This window comes from Micropterus salmoides, unplaced genomic scaffold (genome assembly GCF_014851395.1).
Source record: "Micropterus salmoides isolate LMB-PRFRI ecotype aquatic unplaced genomic scaffold, ASM1485139v1 Ms_hic_scaffold_4, whole genome shotgun sequence".
In the NCBI taxonomy this organism is placed as follows: Eukaryota; Metazoa; Chordata; class Actinopteri; order Centrarchiformes; family Centrarchidae; genus Micropterus; species Micropterus salmoides.
Genome location: NW_024043372.1, coordinates 4281897 through 4300675, shown reverse-complemented (window position 1 = coordinate 4300675; position 18779 = coordinate 4281897). Strand labels below are relative to the sequence as shown.

At 38.5% G+C, this 18779-nt stretch overlaps 1 protein-coding gene across 2 annotated transcripts; it reads right to left on the bottom strand.

Moving 5' to 3' along the window:
• Window positions 1-222: 222 nt before the first annotated feature.
• Window positions 223-18447, bottom strand: LOC119886075 (butyrophilin-like protein 10). Of its 2 annotated transcripts, XM_038696590.1 has the most exons (8): window positions 18249-18447; window positions 18089-18218; window positions 9926-10261; window positions 8108-8143; window positions 7302-7580; window positions 6976-7113; window positions 6784-6858; window positions 223-3939 (listed from the first exon to the last, which is right to left on the bottom strand). In XM_038696590.1, the coding sequence occupies exons 2-8, from the start codon at window positions 18177-18179 to the stop codon at window positions 3887-3889; spliced, it is 1008 nt and encodes a 335-aa protein (XP_038552518.1). In that variant the 5' UTR covers window positions 18180-18218; window positions 18249-18447; the 3' UTR covers window positions 223-3886. The 2 variants fall into 2 exon arrangements, with proteins under 2 accessions (XP_038552518.1, XP_038552519.1); XM_038696591.1 differs by lacking the exon at window positions 8108-8143 and having other exon boundaries at window positions 18249-18445.
• Window positions 18448-18779: the final 332 nt, after the last annotated feature.

The window sequence follows — 18779 nt, the reverse complement described above, 5'->3', positions numbered from 1 at the left end:
TGAACTTGGTATAGGTTTGGCCACTATGTTCACCTGGGAAGAAAGTTATTCACATTACAAGATACAAACGTTTGACCAACAAGTAGCCTGTCTGAACACTGAGTTTTCAAGGTGCTGTGGCTGCACCCTCACAAACACCTGAGAAACCAATCATAGAAATATACAAACGTACAAGGCTAGACACAAAAAGCTATTAGAGAATAAGATATACAGAGTTTGCTCTAATGTTAAATTATTTTATTTTTCAAGCATCAGTCATATCAAAAGCATTAAACACTTCACACACGTTCACTGAACATAAGCTTCAACGATCAGAGTCAGTAATACAAAAGTCCAAAAAGCTCCTTCAGCCGACAAAAAACTGAAGACTCGCTCTCTGGTGTCCAACGCAACAACGCAAACAGAACAGAAATAAACACGTCCATCCTTCAATTTCTAGCCAATGTACCAGGCAGAACTGTAGCTCCCCGTCTGAAAAGGCCTTGAGACGGGCCTGATGTGTGGAGTCTCCTGCTTGCTATATTATAAAAATATAAAAAAAACTTGCTGTAATGGTGTTCAAGTTGACAATGGGAGGAACAAAACGGCCCTCAGGTCATTGGGAAATCTCCTGGTGCTCCTGAGGGCCAGTCCGCTATTCTACATACTTTTCTGAAACAAGTGAACTCCAATAACAAAAAACAAAAGTTCAGTCCCGTCCCAAAGATCTTTTCACACCGGGGACGAAAAGAAAAAACTAAATGAGGAATATTCGTTGATTATTTTTCCTTTGACACAAATATTCTCACATTTGCCCAAATCGAAAGAGCTGCAGAAAAAATACAAACAATTCAGACTTTGTTTTGGGCTCCTAGAGATAGATGGGCTCAAATTATACCCAACGTATTCAGTCTAGTAGGACTTCTAACAAAAAGAAAACAGTCTCGGCCATTAACCTGAATTTCCCCCCACACAGGATTAATAAAGGGGGGCCTATATCTTATTTTACAGCTCAAGATTTTATAGAGGTTTTATGGCACTACATTATTTTAAACAGGCCACGTTACAGTTTTTAATCCGAGAACTATTATGGTGGCTTCATCTACTTCACGTTTATGGAGAGAGGAGAAAATACAAATGCAATACAACAATAAAACAAGACTAAGGACAATGAATCAAAGCACATACAGGGTACAGAAATGTTTCGAGATCTTACTCAAACAGTTGTTGAGAGATAAAATCCCTGAAATAAAAACAGCCTTTGTGAAACTTGTTCTGTTATTTAACACTTTAACATCCATATCAGAAGACATGGTCTAGTTTCTAAATTGTAATACTGACTCACAACCCATCAATCATTCTCTAAAACTGTTGTCTTGTTGGCAAATTTCACATCTGTAAGGCTCGAACACTTCAAAGAATTAATTCTCATTTGTTCTGCATTGAATTACAATCTCTCTTTGACTCTGTCTCTAAATTATTGATCGTTGATTGGCCACTCGCCTTAGTTATGACTTTACGCCTAAACTAATTAAGTATGCCACAAGTAATCGTGGTGCAACTAATTTTAGTAGCTTTAAGTGGCTATGGTATAAGTGGGATAACACTTTTAATATGTTCCATGATTGTAAAGGGTGACGCGGGGAACTTCTTTAAAATATGTCAGAATAATCCCATATTATGGCATAACATTAAAGCCTCAGAATTAAAATTACTTAAGTAAATGTATTTAGTTCTACCACTGCTGTATTTACATAGTTCATGTAAAGAATTCATTTAAACTGTTTGAGGCAAAAAGATGTAAAACTATCTAACATTTCTTTAAAAAGTTAGTATTTGAGAACTCAAAAGTAATTTGTGTATCAGAATTGTTTTTTTTTCTTCTTTCCTTTCCTATTATTCATCTCACAATCCCCCAGATTTATCTGGTGACTCCTTACAATATGAAGTTAAATAGGGTGCCAAATGTGAGAACATTTTAACTTGTTTACAATATTCACACACGTGAGTTGAATGTGAAGTCACAGAATAAATATTCACAAATGTGTAGACTGATATTTACATGAATACAATCACAGCTGCTAACTTGTAATACAACATTTACTTACTTACATACTGTATTAACACAATGAGAGCACAAAGCGATTATCAGCCACAGTCCAGATAAAAACCTCACCAGCTTCATACTCCGTGTGATAAGCTCAAGTCTTCCTTTTTAAATTCAGTCACCTTTTGAATCAGGTGATTAGAGGATTCTTTCAGACTGAATGTTTTCAGTAGTTTTATTCTAAAACTAATCAACTAATCATTATTTTCATAGTCGACTAATCTGTTAATTATTTGATTAATCGACTAGTCACGATTATTTGTCACCCCCTAACCCTAATTAAACCATTTAACTAATGAAATATCTTTCAAGTGAATTACTGATCTCTAACACACAGCCTGAGGTTTACTATTCAGAATGAACACTAGTATCAACGCCAGGGGGAAACCAGGGAAGAAGACAGCGTAGGATACTCCTGTAATTCACAGATGTATTATTGCATTTAACTTTCTCTTAGTCAGCAGCGTCCATGAGACCTCAAAAAGCAAAAATAAAACAAGAACGATGGAGCGGCTGCTTCAAGAGAACAGCCAGGCTTCATCACCCAAAACAATAAGCTCATAATCTGATTTACTGCCAAGTAGATTTTAACTTTAAAACTTTTTAAAGATTTTTGCTTTGGAACTATAGAAAATAAAAGCAAGTACTATAACCACAGCTGTACACAAACAACAATTGCACATCAAGATTATTTATATTATATTTATTATATTTTTCCAGTGGATAATTACATTTTGACAACAAAGTAAAACAAAAGCAACAAACAAGGTTCAGAAATAAAATGGAGACGTAAGAGTAAAAAATCTATACAGAATCCAGTAATAAAATAATCTTTGTGAAACTTTTTACATCTTTGTTGATACGACCTATTTAACTGGCATTTAGCAAGCAACCCCTGTGTGGCCCAGCATACAGATACATGATAGGAGACGAGATTAAAACGTGACTATTTCTCATCAGGAGAAAAAGTCTCACATTTTTTTTTCACCATTAAAGTTTTGTAACTTTTTATAGCAGTTTGCATTTTTTTGTATACAATTGTAAATCTGATTCTGTAAAATCAGTGAGAACCCAACTGTTTTATGTATTTAGTCAATAACAAACTACATCTGTCTCATTTTGAACAGAAGAATTACTGTGTGTACATCTGCTTTTTAAATTACATTCATATGTAAAATCACTGATTATCTATAAATAAATATGTGGCTCATTATATAAAAGGATTATTTCCTATTAAATACAAATAAATAACATTTCTCTTCTGTCTTTTCAAACAAATCATCTTTTATAGTTGCCATTGTGAACTCATAACCTGCAGAAATGTTGGTCATTTCGATTAAAAAACATTTTCCCTGCTGTAAAATGTACATTTAAGTTAGAGAAGTGCTCTAGTGATTGTCTGTCATGATGAAAAACAATGAAACCCCTCCCTTTAATCCTGACTGGACTGGCAAGTACTTTTTATTTTCAATTTTGTAAACATTAATTTCCATTAGTTAATGTGTCATTTCAAAAAGTTTCAAAACGGTTTTAAATAGGCAGCTGAAAATGTTTGGCCCATGTACATTTCCTGGATTTAAAATCTGGACCAATTGAATAACGCTGCTATTGTAACGTTGTTGAGCTGCTTTATGTAAAAATGTATTTGGTCAAAACCCCTCTGTGTAACCAAAAACTGACCATAACACGTTTCACAAAGATCTGTTAGATTACATATTTACAATTTACAGTATATACAGCATGTATAAAAAAAAACAGCATTGGACTAATCTACATGATTCAGTACATTCACACACACCTTTACACCTCCTCTGAATGAGCTCTACAAAAACCGTTTTCCTGGGCACGAGAACCTGCAGAAAAGAAAAGTAGACATTACATAAAGTCAACTTTATATAATACACACAAATGATCAATCACAGCTGGGAGACACAGAGCCGACAGTTTATGGATCTCCACCTGCAGAATATAAACTACACACAGAAAGTAAGAACATTTGTGTTTGGAGTGTTTCTTTGATGTAATAATGCTTCTTGGAAGTAAATCTTACAGCAGTGGAAAACCTGCTTATGTCCTTTTTAAATGGTGTAACTCACACACTCCGCTCTGCTGCTCATCACACAAATGCACGTTTCTTACAAATGTGACACCATTTAAAAAGGGACATAAACAGGTTTTCCACTGCTGTAAGATTTACTGCCAAGAAGCATTATTACAACTAAGAAATGTACTTGCATCCTTTTTGTTCATAGATTATGATTAAGTCATGTATAACAGTCAACCTGCAACTATTGTTGGAGCTGGAACCAGAGAAGGTTTTGGCAAAAGGACAAATCTGACCTCAGAGTAAGAAAACTTGGTAGCACGTTACATTATAGGTTGGTAATAACTTGGGAACATTTTTATTTTAAAGATAAAGTAATAGCTTGGTATTAACAATGGGTGTATCTAGGGCTGGAAGATTTGACCTAAAATCACAATTAAATATTTTACCTCGATTACGATTAATGAACTTTTGTTTTGTTTGTCCTCATAGTTCACTGACCAGGTTTGTGCTGTCGATATGCTCTATTAAATACTATTAATGTTAAATATATCAAATATACTATTAAAGGTAATTCATGAATGTCATAAGTCGTTTTTTGCTAACTGATACGTAATGTTGACGGAAGTCGGGAGTGCAGCGGCGGAGACTCTGTGGTGCTACGACAAAGAATGTCCCCCCTGTATTTGGTGCTACTAACATTTATGATTAATATCAATGTGCAACTAATGATTTTCACCTGCACACTGAGCAAGCAGGGTAACACTCAACGCTCTGCTGGCTGCCTCTCCTCATTCATCAAAGGACGTCTACATGACAGGTGCTGCTGTAAGAGCAGGAAGTTTTTATTTTTTTAAAGGGCAGTGAAATGAGTGTGAGAGTCAGCAGCAGAAAGTGATGGTGAAAGTTAGCAGAGGAAAAGATTAGCAGGAAGTTGTCAGGTTACAGCTCTGTCATGTACACATACTGAACATCCTACTGAAATTATATATCTGGTTTCTGGACAGGAAAAGAATGGACCGCAGTGACCATAGAAGAGCTGAGGTTAGTAAAACAAATGATGGATAAAAAGTAGTCCTTTAAGCTGATGAGGACGATTCTTTTGAATTTAATGTACTAATGAGATGCTTGGTAATTAAACAGAGGGGAGGTGGTTCTCATGTTGCCTATTATTTGGTTTAGTTGGTATCAACAAAAACAAAACAACAAAAACATTAAAAAAAAAGCAGTAAATTAAGACAAATGCCAAAAATGAACAATCCTATCTCTAATGACTCTGAGGTCATTAACAGGGTTTTCCCTGCTTAAGACGTGAGGTTTAAAACAGCTTGGTACTGTGCCATGAATGTAAAACCATTGTGACACCAAAACTAACTAAATGGGGTGAAGTCACATGACTACACATGCTGTAGTATGTTTTTTAGAGGAAAGTACGTGAACACAAACTGTGGGGAAATATTAATAGGATTAAAAAAACGAAATAACCAACAAGGGGAAATTACGTTGATTAAATTGAATTTCGGTTACTTTGTAATTAATCGTCCAGCGTCTGATTTATCTGGGTGGTTTTAGGCAAAAAATACAGTAACAGGGCAAAAAGGTTAACAAACAAAGGGTAATAATGGGGAAACACATTAAAGATTGCAACAAAGCAAAAGTTCTTTAGTATTAGTTATGTTTTGATGAAAATGTGGTACCTAACAATAAAATTGTTACATGAACAATATTTGGATTATAATTGGTAACATGGCGACATTAATGGAACAATAACCTGTTAATGAGGTAATGTAGGTTGATGTTTTCACAATATTATAGGCTACTTTCAGCGTAACACCTACAAAATCACATGAAGTTTCTTGGAAATAATTCGGTTTTAACAGCACAGACAGTTTTTTACAAATAATCAAATCATTTAAATGGTGGTCAGTATCAGCAGACAGGCAGAATATTCAGGACTTTTACTTTCAAATGTTTCCAGAGACAAAATGGAAAAACAAGAAGTGAATGATATAAACTTAGACTAATAAATAATTGTAAATTATTATTTTGATTGTGTGATATTTTAGTAATTGTTGAGATTTTAGTCTCACATTTGATACTGATTTTTTAAATTTTATTTAAATGAAATAATTTTTTATTGTCTATTAATATACAAATTTACAGTTTTATTAAAAAATTTTAGTATATTATAATAACACACTTTATTTATTTTAATATATTACTTTAATTTTCTAACACAGGCTTATTGTTTTACTTATTTACTTTTTTTATATTTATTTTTACAGAATGTTTATATGATATATTTTTTATTATTATTTTACTTGGTATTAACACACACAAACAACTTTTGCTGTTTTATTTCCTTATATATATATATGAAATTAATTGTCCTTATGTGCTTTATATGCAGCTTTGGTAATATTGTTGCTACACATTCATGCCAATAAAGCTAATTTGAATTTGATATTCAAACATTTGTTAAAGAAACTGTCAAAAACATCCATTTAATGGACAGTTATGTATTTAAAGCTTGCTTTATATTTTTTAACAATCACAATGTGAACCAGAGGCCTCATAAATAAATAAATGAAGCTTAGTGGATTTTTTTTTTATTAATGTAAATACCAAACGTAAGGGGCGCCCAGTAACTCACCTGGTGGAGCCTGCAGGTTTGATTCCTCCACTCTTTTGTTTTTCTTCCCATTTTTCTGTTTCTCATCAGCTGCTCCTGTCCAATAAAAGCAAATCAATCAATTTAATAAAAAAGAACATTGAAGAAAGAACATTGTGACATGAGATGGTTTCTGTATCTGTTATGTTGATAGAATCCATTATATAAACTGACCTTTATTACAGCGTACTGTGATGATCTTTGTAGCTACAAGAAAACCTTGAACTGCAGCAACAATTACAGCTCCCAAAAAAATTCCACCCAACCATCCTGTGACGTCCCCTCTGCTGCACGTGTCCTCAAACAGTTTCTCTGAAACACACAACAAAACCTAGAGTCACACTCAGAATGTAAACTGTATCTCATGTACAGCACACTGGTTATTACCTACACAGAACTACTACTGAGGCGGCCATGCTGCTAAAATCTATGAACATTAAAATAACACTATATAAACATCAACAACTATTTTCAGATAAAACCACTAAAATGAATCTCACCTGGCAAAGCGATGTTACTACTGATTATATGACCGATGTCGTCCTGCTGGACTACACAATAGAAGCGGTTGGTTTTGGTCTTGGTCACAGTGGTTTGGAGGGTGATGTAGAAGTGACCTTCTCTTTCTGAGACCTGTGTCTCTTCAGCAGTAAGTTTGTTTCCAGCACCGTCCTGCCACTCTACTGTAGGTTTAGGAAAAGCACCTCTAACGTCACACTGCAGCAGGACCCCAAACTCTGTGATGTTAACTATCGTGATGGACGGCTCTGCAGCTGCACCTGTGAACACAGTAATAAGAAAATCATGTAAACAGAACACTACAAATGTAGTTTCCATTCAAATATAAATCTCAGGGTTTCAAACTTAAAGACAGATCAGGAGAAAGTAACAGTGACTCTTGACTGACGTCACTGATCTCTACATCTGCAGCGTGTGTGCTACAACTTAGTGACCTTAGAGCTGGGTAATATTCAAGACGTTTGACAGAACACGTTAACGCAGACATTGTCCTTTATCATAATGAACCAAGCCAACACAACACCTTCAACATCAGCTTCCACTGATCAGTCTGACAGTGTTGCTGGTGGCTACAGGTAGTTTACCTACAAGTGCCTCTGAGAAAACAGCAGCAGGTGTGTTTGTGTCTCAAAAGCAGCCAATAAACAAAGCAGATGTAGAGATCAGTAACATCCAAATGTGCAGAACCTGCTGTGATGGTTAGTCAACATGAAGGTCCTGCGTCAAACGTTTTAATGATACTGAGGCCCAGAGAGTTGTAGCACACATGTACAGATCAGTGACGCACCTGTGATTTCGTTTAAACGGTTTCTGAAGGTGAGATCTGAAAGAGAATATTAACATAAAAAAAATAAACACCGCTACAGAGCCCACCCTCCACCGGCCGCCGCCACCCACAGTTGCATTGTGTTCTACAGTCTGCGGAGAGGGTGTGTCGCGGTTCTGTTTCTTGGATCCACGACACGAGACCGTGGACTTTGATGTCACGATTTTGGTCTCCGTTTCAAAACCGTTACACCCTCGTGAACATCGGGATTTTATTTCAAGACCAGTCAAGACCATAACTTTGGGAATATCAATAAATTGCTTTTACATTGTCTGATTTATTTGTTAATAATTTATTCAAAATAATTCCAGAATTAAATCAACATTTTATTTAAACTCAAAACAAAACACTTAACACTTATTTTGATTTAGATTACATGATAAAGATAAATACCTAAATGTTCAATTACAAGATTTAGTTTTTCCAGGTTGTTGTTGTTGTTTTTTTGTCAAATTAACAAAACATTTGGCTGAGGATGAATTAGAGTTTATGTAAATGTAATCATATGCATTTTGTTGAAGAAAACTCAAAAGTAGTTAAAGTAGAGCACTGAACAGAAGCAGTTAAGTCACCTGAGATCAGATGCAGAGCAGTCAGAAGAAGCAGAGGCTCAGTTCTGACATGATGTGGAGACAAAGATCAGGCAGGCCAAGGAGAGGTAAAGCAGGAAGAGGACAACTAGCATGTCTGATTATAGTTAAGAAAGAAAAGAACAAGTAGAGGTAAAGGAAGAAAAGGGGAGAAGGAGAAAAAGACGTCAGGTAAATGTTACAAAGAGCATCACAGGCTGAAAGTACAGGAGCTACAGAGGGCAGATGTCTCAACTGTGTCTGACTTACTGAGGCCTTAAACTTTACCACAGAGTTGAATTTAAAACTGAGATTCATCATAACTTCAAAGTAGGGCTGCCAGGTATATCGGTATAATTTCAGAGGAGATATAAAATTAGACAACACTGTTTATACAGATATAGTCTGATGTTGAGAATAATTAAAACGGTGAAATGAGAAACAAGCTACGTTACTGCAAATAGTAAAAACACGCCCGTTAAATTCTCAGCTGTCAACATTAAACTGCTGATATGTGATTAAAGTCGTACTTTCAAGGTGTTCCTCGTTGTCGGTGGTTTAAAAAGAAGACTGAACAGACGAGGAAGAACAGCTGGAGTCAAACCAAACCTGAAAACACAGCTGGACATCTGGAGGAACAATATAGATTAACTGTTTCAAGGGGCTGTATGTAGTTTTTCAATGAAATAATTTATCACTACATTAAATTTGTTCAGCCTTTTTGTCAGTGGGCTCTAACATCACTTAGAAATGAAGCACACGCCTCTTTTCTCTGTTGCTTGCAACAGCCACGGTCGGGCTCCTGAACCTCTCTCCAACCACAGTGACAACAACGCAGCTAACGAGTCCACTAACACCACAAAACAACAGGCTCCCAGCACAAACTCCATGTAAGGATAAAAAAGATTTTTAAAAAGTGTTATGTGCTGTAGCCCGTCAGACTGAACGAGATGTTTATACCGGCCTTGATGCAAGGCAGGAGCAGCCAGCTACTTTAGCACGGCTCTACTGTTGTTTGCTTCGTAACGTTCAGTTTAGATTTTTAGTAATTTTACTGATACTCAGGTGAAAGTGTCTCCTGGTGTTTTGCTCTTTCTGTGTCAGAGTTTGCTCGCTCTTGAGTTCGAGCACACGCCTGGTTGCACTCTAAAAACTGCACCGCTAGTGGTCGCTGAAAACTACATAACACCCCTTTAATGAAAACACTCACCAACAAGTAGCTGAATGTTGAATATCTGTCTTGGCTGAAGATGTGGAAAATCACAGCTGTAGTTTCCACAGTCGGTCACCTTCGTATTTCTGATGATGATGGAGGCGTTGCCGTACTTCAGTTCTTCTTGAAAATGTGAGACGCGACCTTTGAACTGATGATCTTGACCTGGACGGCCGTTGTTGTAATGAAGGCCTCCATCATAAAAGAAAACCTCCTTCGGACCATCTTTCTTCCAGTCAAAGAGTTTCTCCTCTGCGTTCTCCTTGGTGCTGAGGGAACAGGGTAAAATTGCGTCACTTCCTTCTTCCACAACCACTCTGACGTCACCCGACCCTGAAAGAAGAAGATTATTTTAGTCATTCTGTTCAAATAGAGATCAATCAGGTTCAGACAGAACATCAGATAACACATTTACATGTCACCTCAATGACTCTGAAACACCAGTTTATAAACACGTTAGTTAGTCGGCACATTATTTATGGAGATTTTTCATGTTGGCGTCATTTAAGAATATTTAATAATAATAATAATAATAATCTTTATTTGTAGAGCACTTTTCAAAAACAAGTTACAAAGTGCTTTAACAAGTGTAAAGACAATAATACCCAAAAGACAATACAAGATATAAGCAAGAAAACATTGAAAAGACTACAATACACGTTTAAGATAAATATAAAATTAGTAAAATAGAATAAAATAAAAGGGATAAAATAAAGTCAAATTAGATCGGGAAAGGCTCTCCTATAAAAGTATGTTTTAAGAAGGGACTTAAAAGAGTTCACTGACTCAGCCGACCTGATTTCCTCGGGCAGGCTGTTCCAGAGCCTCGGGGCCCTGACAGCAAACGCTCTGTCCCCTTTAGTTTTCAGTCGAGACTCTGGAACAGACAACAGACCTCTGCCCGAGGATCTCAAGGTACGTGCTGGTGCGTATGGGACTAAAAGGTCAGAAATATAACAAGGCGAGAGGCCATGAAGAGCTTTAAAAGTGATCAATAGAATTTTAAAGTCAATTCTAAAACATACTGGGAGCCAGTGTAATGAAGCTAAAATAGGAGTAATGTGGTCATATTTCTTTGTTCTGGTTAAAAGCCTGGCAGCTGAGTTCTGGACAGTCTGGAGTCGATCAATAGATTTTTGGGTTAAACAGGTGAAAAGGCTGTTGCAATAATCCAGGCGTGATGAGATGAAGGCGTGTAAAATGGTCTCGGTGTCCTTAAAAGTTAACATAGATCGAATTTTTGCTATATTTCTAAGTTGCTTTGTGGTGTGCTGCTCGAAATTTAAATTACTATCAAACCAAACACCAAGGTTCTTTGCCACAGGCTTAATGTGATTTACTAGGGAACCAGCAGATGGCAGTATTTGATTTGCCATCTGCTGAGACCCGATGACCAGGATTTCTGTTTTGTCTGAGTTCAGCTGGAGGAAATTATTTGACATCCATTTTTTAACTTCACAAAGGCAGTTGTTAAGTGAACTCAGCATTCCAGGGTCTGTGGATCTGACGGGCAAGTATATTTGTGTGTCATCAGCATAAATATGAAAAGAAATGCCATGTTTATGGATAATATGTCCAAGGGGAAGCAGATACAAGGAAAACAAAATGGGCCCTAAGACCGACCCCTGAGGCACACCATATTTAACTGGACAGAACGAAGAGACATAGTTGTTTACAGACGCGCAAAACTTCCTATTTGACAGGTAGGATGAAAACCATTCTAGGGCAGTACCAGAGATCCCCACCCAGTGCCTCAGTCTGTCTAACATGATGTTGTGATCAATGGTGTCAAAAGCAGCGCTAAGGTCCAGGAGTACAAGGACTGAGCACATGCCTTCATCAGCAGACATTAAAAGGTCATTGGTGACTTTAAGCAGGGCAGTCTCAGTGCTGCGGTACTTCCTGAAACCAGACTGAAACTTTTCAAATATTTGTTATTTTCCAGCACAGTGAGCAGCTGTTTGGACACAATTCTTTCTAGAATCTTTGCAATAAAAGGCATTTTTGAAATTGGTCTAAAATTATGTGGGAGGGAGGGATCTAAACCAGGTTTCTTTAAAAGTGGGTTCACGCAAGCCGTTTTAAAATAATCAGGGACACAACCAGTAGATAGGGAGCTGTTGAAAACAGAGATCAAATGGGGCCCAACAGAATCTATTACTTTCAGTAAAAACTTTGTAGGTATTATATCAAGTGGGCTGGAGGACACTCTCATTTGTGATACTGTTTTTAAAAGCTCAGACAAGTCGATGTGATAAAACTGGTTAAAATCTCTTGTTGCTGGTGAGGAACCTCTGAGTAAGAGCCACGGGGGTAATAGAGGCTCTGATTGACACCACCTTATTGGTAAAATAAGATAAAAACAATTCACAGTCATCATTACTTCCAGCTGAGGCACAAGGAGGGGTTGGGTTTACCAGCTGATCCACAGTCTTAAACAGAAACCTGGGATTGTGTTTATGTGTAGTAATGAGTTCAGAAAAATAGTGTGTTCTCGCATCCTTAACCATGTTATTGTAGAACTACAATAACATGGTTAAGGATGCGAGATTTATTAAGGATTTATTAATTAACTTTAATTAATAAATCCTTCAGACTGAGGTAATGGACTTGGAGACTGGATTTTTTCCATGCATTCCCTTTTTAGGCTGCGAATGCTGTCATTTATCCAGGGTTGCTTACTAGCTTTAGACGTAGGCCTAACCTTTAGAGGAGCAGTAATATTTAGTGACGACAAGCAGATATGATTGAAGTGATCGACCAGATTGTTGGTGTTGGAATCAGACAGGTTTTAGCTTTGGCTCTGAAAGAATGCGCAAAACTTTGAAACACTTTGTTCATTAAAGATGCGACAACACACGGCTTGGTGAGGCGGCATGAGTAACAGGCGAATCGCAGCTAAAAACAATACATCTGTGGTCAGATATGGTCATGTCCACTAATTTCACAGAGGAAATGCTGACACCCAGGGTAAAAACCAAGTCCAGTGTATGACCACGGTTATGTGTTTGTCCTTTGACATGTTGTTTGAAGTTAAAAGAAGTGGCCATATTTAAAAAGTCAGTTGCATTAACATTGTTGGGGTCATCAACATGAATATTAAAATCGCCACAAAGAACAATTCTGTCATAATTTAAAACCAGAGTAGATAAAAATTCAGGAAGTTCTGATAAAAATCCTCCAGGCGGTTTTGGGGGGCGATAAATTATAACAAATATGATAGGTTGCAGCCCTCCAACTTTAAGAGTGAGAACTTCAAAGGAGTTAAATTCATCACAGCATACTTGACACATTTAAAATTGACATGCTCACTAGCCCACCACCACGACCACTGACCCTCGGTTGACTAAAACAATCATATTGAGGCGGACACAGTTCAGATAGCTGGCTATAGTCATTCATTTGCAACCAGGATTCAGTTAAAAACATAAAATCTAGATTTGCAGACAAGATAAAATCATTTAAGATAAAAGTCTTACTTGAAAGTGATCTCACATTGAAGAGAGCCATTTTAAATGAGTTTGTTCTGGGTGCTGGAGTTGGTGCAGTTGTCCTAATCCTTAAGAGATTACTAATATTTCTGTGTGGGATGTGCACATTTCGGTTTACTGGTCTATGCGTGATGATGACAGGAATAGAAGTCTTTGGAACAGCGCTGGGAGCAGACGGCTTTACATGCCAGCAGGTGGAGACAGTTGTTTGTGGCAGTGAGGCAGAGATCTGTTCAGTGAGCGGTGGTGTGTCCAGGTGTGCTGCATGAATGATTAGTCATTCACGTAAGTCATGTGTGGACCGCACCACATGCTGTATGTGAGCAGCTAACATTTCTGAGCCCCGTTTGTTTGGGTGAAGTCCGTCTGTCTTAATAAGAGACATTCTTTGCCAGAAAATATTAAAATTATCCACATAACACACACGGTGAGCCCTGCAGGCGGACTGGAGCCAGTCGTGGAGGCCAAGGAGTCTACTGAAGCGGCCAGCACCGCGACCGACTGTGGGAATGGGACCAGAGATAAAAACGGACTTTCCACACTGCTTTAAAAAGTTAAAAAGACGGTTAAAATCTGATTTTGTCAGCTCAGACTGCTGAAGAGCTGTGTCATTTGTTCCCACATGGACTATCACTCTTGTGATGGAGGACGGGAGCGACGGCATCAGGTCCTGGAGTTTTTTTAAAATGTCAGCTGTGGTGGCACCGGGGAAGCAGCGAGTGGTAGCGTTAAAGAAACGGATGTTTCTGGTTATGGAGTCACCAATTATTAGTGTGGTTGGGGAGAAAAGAGGACGAGGAGATGCCTGTTGTGGGGTTCCAGAGCAGGACTGAGCAGAATCTGCTTCAACACTGCGTGCGGACTGAGGATGGAGTGTGTGAGCTGCCGAGTGTTGTGTTGGAGTAGCAGTAACAGACCGGAGAGAAGGGCTACCCGACGGTGCAGGGTAGAGACGGCCTCCGGAGCGTCTGAGCACAGCCTCCTTCAGGATCCTACGTCGGGAAGCGGAGGTTTTTGACCGGCGGCCCAGTGCAGGAGATGTAGCCGGTGGAGGAGATGCAACAGTGTCGGCAGGTATCCGTATCAGGGAGACTCGAAGCCGCAGGTGCATCAGCTGGATGGACCGGAGTGTCGTTAGACAAGGCTGCATAGCGGTTGGAGAGGCCGATGTGCGGAGGAGAGGCAGCCCCATCCGAGCCTCTCTTGCAGCCACGGACCACCACTTCAGCCCAGGTTGACTGATGCTTCGGAGTCGAGCAGGATGAAAGCCTGGGAAGACTAGAGGGGTCCCAAAACACGGTGTCCTGGATGTTAGCGGTTGTGCTAAGAGATCTGTTTGGCTTGTACTGAAGCTACATCCATAAAGCCAGTCAGCAGGGAATCTTTCTCTTTGAGTTCCTCTGAAAGTCGTCGGATGTCTTCCATAAGGTCAGCAATCTTCTTGTTCGCTTTCTTAAGGAGTGTAAAGTCCTCATGGGGCAGAGTTATCTCGGCTAGCATAGTCACCGGAGCTTTGTTGCGATCAGTAGCGTTGATCGCGTTTTTACGGTCATCTAGCTTAAAATCCATGTCAGATGACTAAAATTCTTAACCCACGTAAAACTTAAGTTAAATAAAAAGGATATAAAAAATGTAACGAAAAAGAGTGGATTAAAACTGGATAAGAGTTCGGTTTAAGACGGAGCTTCCGACAGGTGGCTACAGACGCCAACGCATGCGCAGAGTGCAGGTTACGTCAGCAATTACGTCAGAGATCTTGTGACAAGATGAGTACTCCCCATTCACATGTTGTTCACATGTTGCCGTATGTAGGCTGACATTAGACAGTAGGGCTGTTTCAGAAAGCAGGTTCAACAAACTCTGAGCTGATTGAGCCTGAGGTGGGAAACTCTGTTCCAGAAAAGTCGATCAGAATTAGTTCAGTCAAACTCAGTATTAATTATTTTTGCAGTGGAAATGTGTCCAGCTTCAAACTGACTGTAAAGTTTTAGATAAATGCCAGATAAAAAAAATCTTGCTCCTTTGGTGTTTAATGAAATGCTGTTAAAACACATTGAGTGTAATACAGGACAGTGCAGCCTGTAGATTTTATTCTGAACGATGTCCGGAGAGTCTCTGTCCATAAATCGATGACAGATTGATCATAAAAGCGCTCATGTTTAAGATCATGTTTGCGTTCAACAATTATATCTGACCGGGATTTCGATGTTTCTAAAGACTAAACATCTGCATCTAAATGGGTTCAGATGTGCTTTGACATCGACAGTGTGAATGAATTAATTAAACTGGAGGGGAGGAGTCAGAGAGAAATCTTGATCTCCCCAAGGAGGAGGTGTTCACAGCGTAAGTTGCCGGCGTACTGATCTAGGGTTTATCTGATCTTGGTCTCTGAAAAAAGGCCCTGATGAATCACAAAGACAGTGTTGGAGAGTTGTTTTGGTTTGGTTTTAGACTGAGGGCTCAGTGTGAGCCAAGTTTGATATTGTGCGTTTGGATTTTGCCTATTATTAAATATCATAATAGATTACAGCAGAAATGAAGACATATTCAGATCACAGTTTTCTTCATTACTTTGATGCTCTGCTAGAAACAAAAGCCTGGTTTTAAGAACAGGTGACAAACACCAAAACTGCAAAGTGTTGTTTTCTCTTAACTCTTCATACAAACAACAAATCAGAAAGTGTCTAAATGAAAAACTAATGAAAAGAAACAAAACCCCTTTTATTCAGTCAAAATTTAGCTCACGGAAAACAAAACGCACACAAACTAACTTTGGATGGATGCACTTTTGTTTGAGCACAATGTTTTTTCATGAACTACAAATACTAGAAGAAAGATTCTTTTTTCCACAAAGGCAAAAAGTCAAACAAGTTCAAATAAAGTAACTTAGTGGTGATAAACAAAACATATGTTTTGTCATTTACATCAGGACATAGATTTGCATCCACATCACATTTAAATGTTGTCTTAAAGTCACCTCTTTCAAGAACACTTCCTCTGAGCCGCTAACATCCAGCCTGCACTTCTTCTTCATCTCTCTCCTTAACATGTGCTTGTCTTGACGGCACCATTTGTTAACTCCTATTGCTTCCCACAGGTATTTACCCCAGTGACACCGTATGCTTTAATATCTCTTACTAACATCTAGTGTTGCTTGTAGATCTCTCTGACCGGATGCTTCTATGTTGTTCCTCAGATGTAAGTCGATTTGGATAAAGGCGTCTGCCACCTTAGATACAGTAGTTATTGATGACAAATCCAACCTCAGTAACTACAGTGATCTCTTTACAGATGAAGCCCATGATACTGAGTTTAAAATGTATGTAGTGATCACTGCTTCAGTGTATTTGCAGTCTTACAACACAGTCAGTAACCCCAATACAAAACTTCAGCTGCAGTGCTGTTGTGTCCATGAGCAAGTGATGCACATCTAAAATTTGACTTTGTCCAATAAATAAACAACAACAACCAGAAAGCTTAATGACTAAACTTGCTAAATAATTTGTCTGGGGAGGAACTATAACCAATAGATTTTGGAGAAGTTATTTAGTTTTATTTTCCATCCTCTCTCCACAGTGATTTTACATTCATGACACAGCACCCAAGCTGTTTTGGGCCCCACATCAAGCCTTTAACGGCAGGAAAACCCTGTTAATATGACCTCATAATCATTGTAGATAAGATAGTTCATGTTTGCCTTTTGTGTCTCAATGTAAAACTTCTTTAGCTTATCTGTAGAAATTAATATGAAAATAGGCAACATGAGAACCACCTCCCTTAATTACCAAGCATTTCATTTGCACAATAATCATAAAGAATCGTCTCCTCTTTAGTTTAAAATTACTAGTTTCTTTCTCATGTATGTATTTACATTTACTCATTTAGTTTCATCCAGAGCGACCAGAGCTCACACGCCTCTGGAGCAACTTCATCTGCGTGATGACGTAGTAAACACAACGTGAAGTTGCATAGTGTTGAGCAGTCGGCATATTAAGCGTAGACATTGCAGTAAGCAGTAAGCGGCATCACTCTTGGTCTTGAGAAACTGAAACCCTGTAAATGTAAATGCTCCGTACTTGTATAGCGCCTTTCAAGTCTTTTCGACCACTCATACACTACATCTGCATTCACCAGTCAAACACATTCATACACTGGCGGAACAGGACAAGGACACTTCGACACGCAACCAGGGGGAGCCAGGGATTGAACCGCCGACCTTCCGAATAACGGCCAACCCGCTCTACCTCCTGAGCCGCAGCCGCAGCCGGCACCCTGTAATTTTCCTCTGCTCGCGTTCACCGTCACTTTCTGCCGCTCAGACAATCAAACATCAGCCGCTCCTGAATGAATCTGGGGGACACTGCTGTTGATTCCTGGCGTCAGTGGATTTCAGGAGTCACCTGGTTGTTCAGAGAAGGAGCCGCACGACATAAACAGTCGCTACACAGAATGAAACGACGTCTGAAATGTAACTTCTTAAAACCACAACTCTGCAGTGGGAATGAAATAAATATTTAGTTCATGGAAACCTCTTGGTGGCCATTAAACAACAGTCCGCATGACAGCTCCCAAATTAATAATGAACACCTAATGAAGCAGTACCGGTGTCTGTCGCTTGACCAAATGTTGTGTTATCATTACCTTTAAAGTTACGCATTAGCTTTCTTACCGTTTGTATCCATGTGTCCAGGAGTTATTCCAGACACAGTCAGCAGGCAGAACCAGAAGAACAGAAGCTCCAGAGCTTTCAACTGCAACATGTTAGATAAATTACTTAAAACCAAAGTTACTGGACTCGTTAACAGAGTGCTGAATGTGGACGTTGCGTTCAAGTGCTCCTTGTATGATCGCGTGTTGTGAAGTCGCTCTCGGTGGGTTCATGTGCTTTTACATGGTAAAGTGGAAACAACATGAACGCTGAACTGTCATTAACATTGTCGTCAAAGTGTGCTGAAAAAGTGCTAAAATGTTCTCTGCTTTTCCGAGTTGTTGTTCCGACTTCAGGCGGCCGTTAAATTAATTTTCTCAGTCGGGAAATCCCTTCTCACTTCCGGTGATATAGTACTTTCCATTTGCTCAACATGGTGTTTAACATCTACATCTTTAAAAACACATGTTCAATAGATTTATCCTTGTAAATAATTTTGGAACATTTTAATTTAAGAGTTTTTGTAAAAGTACTGGTGAATCTCATTCAGAATAAGTAATAATTATGTTAGTTAAAAAGTTACACACATTGTCGTATTTTCATGGTTTTCCTGGCGCTAATTATCATGAGCCTTCACAAGTTAATGACATCTTATAAATAAATAAAAGGCTAAAATCTGATCCCAGAGCAGGAAATAACTCAGATCTGTGAC

Coding starts and splice junctions, on each gene's coding strand:
- LOC119886075 (XM_038696590.1), bottom strand. CDS start 18,179: ATGTTGCAGTTGAAAGCTCTGGAGCTTCTGTTCTTCTGGTTCTGCCTG. Junction 7,114..7,301: donor TAGTAACATCGCTTTGCCAG/GTGAGATTCATT, acceptor TGTGTGTTTCAG/AGAAACTGTTTGAGGACACG. Junction 6,859..6,975: donor CACAGTACGCTGTAATAAAG/GTCAGTTTATAT, acceptor TTTATTGGACAG/GAGCAGCTGATGAGAAACAG.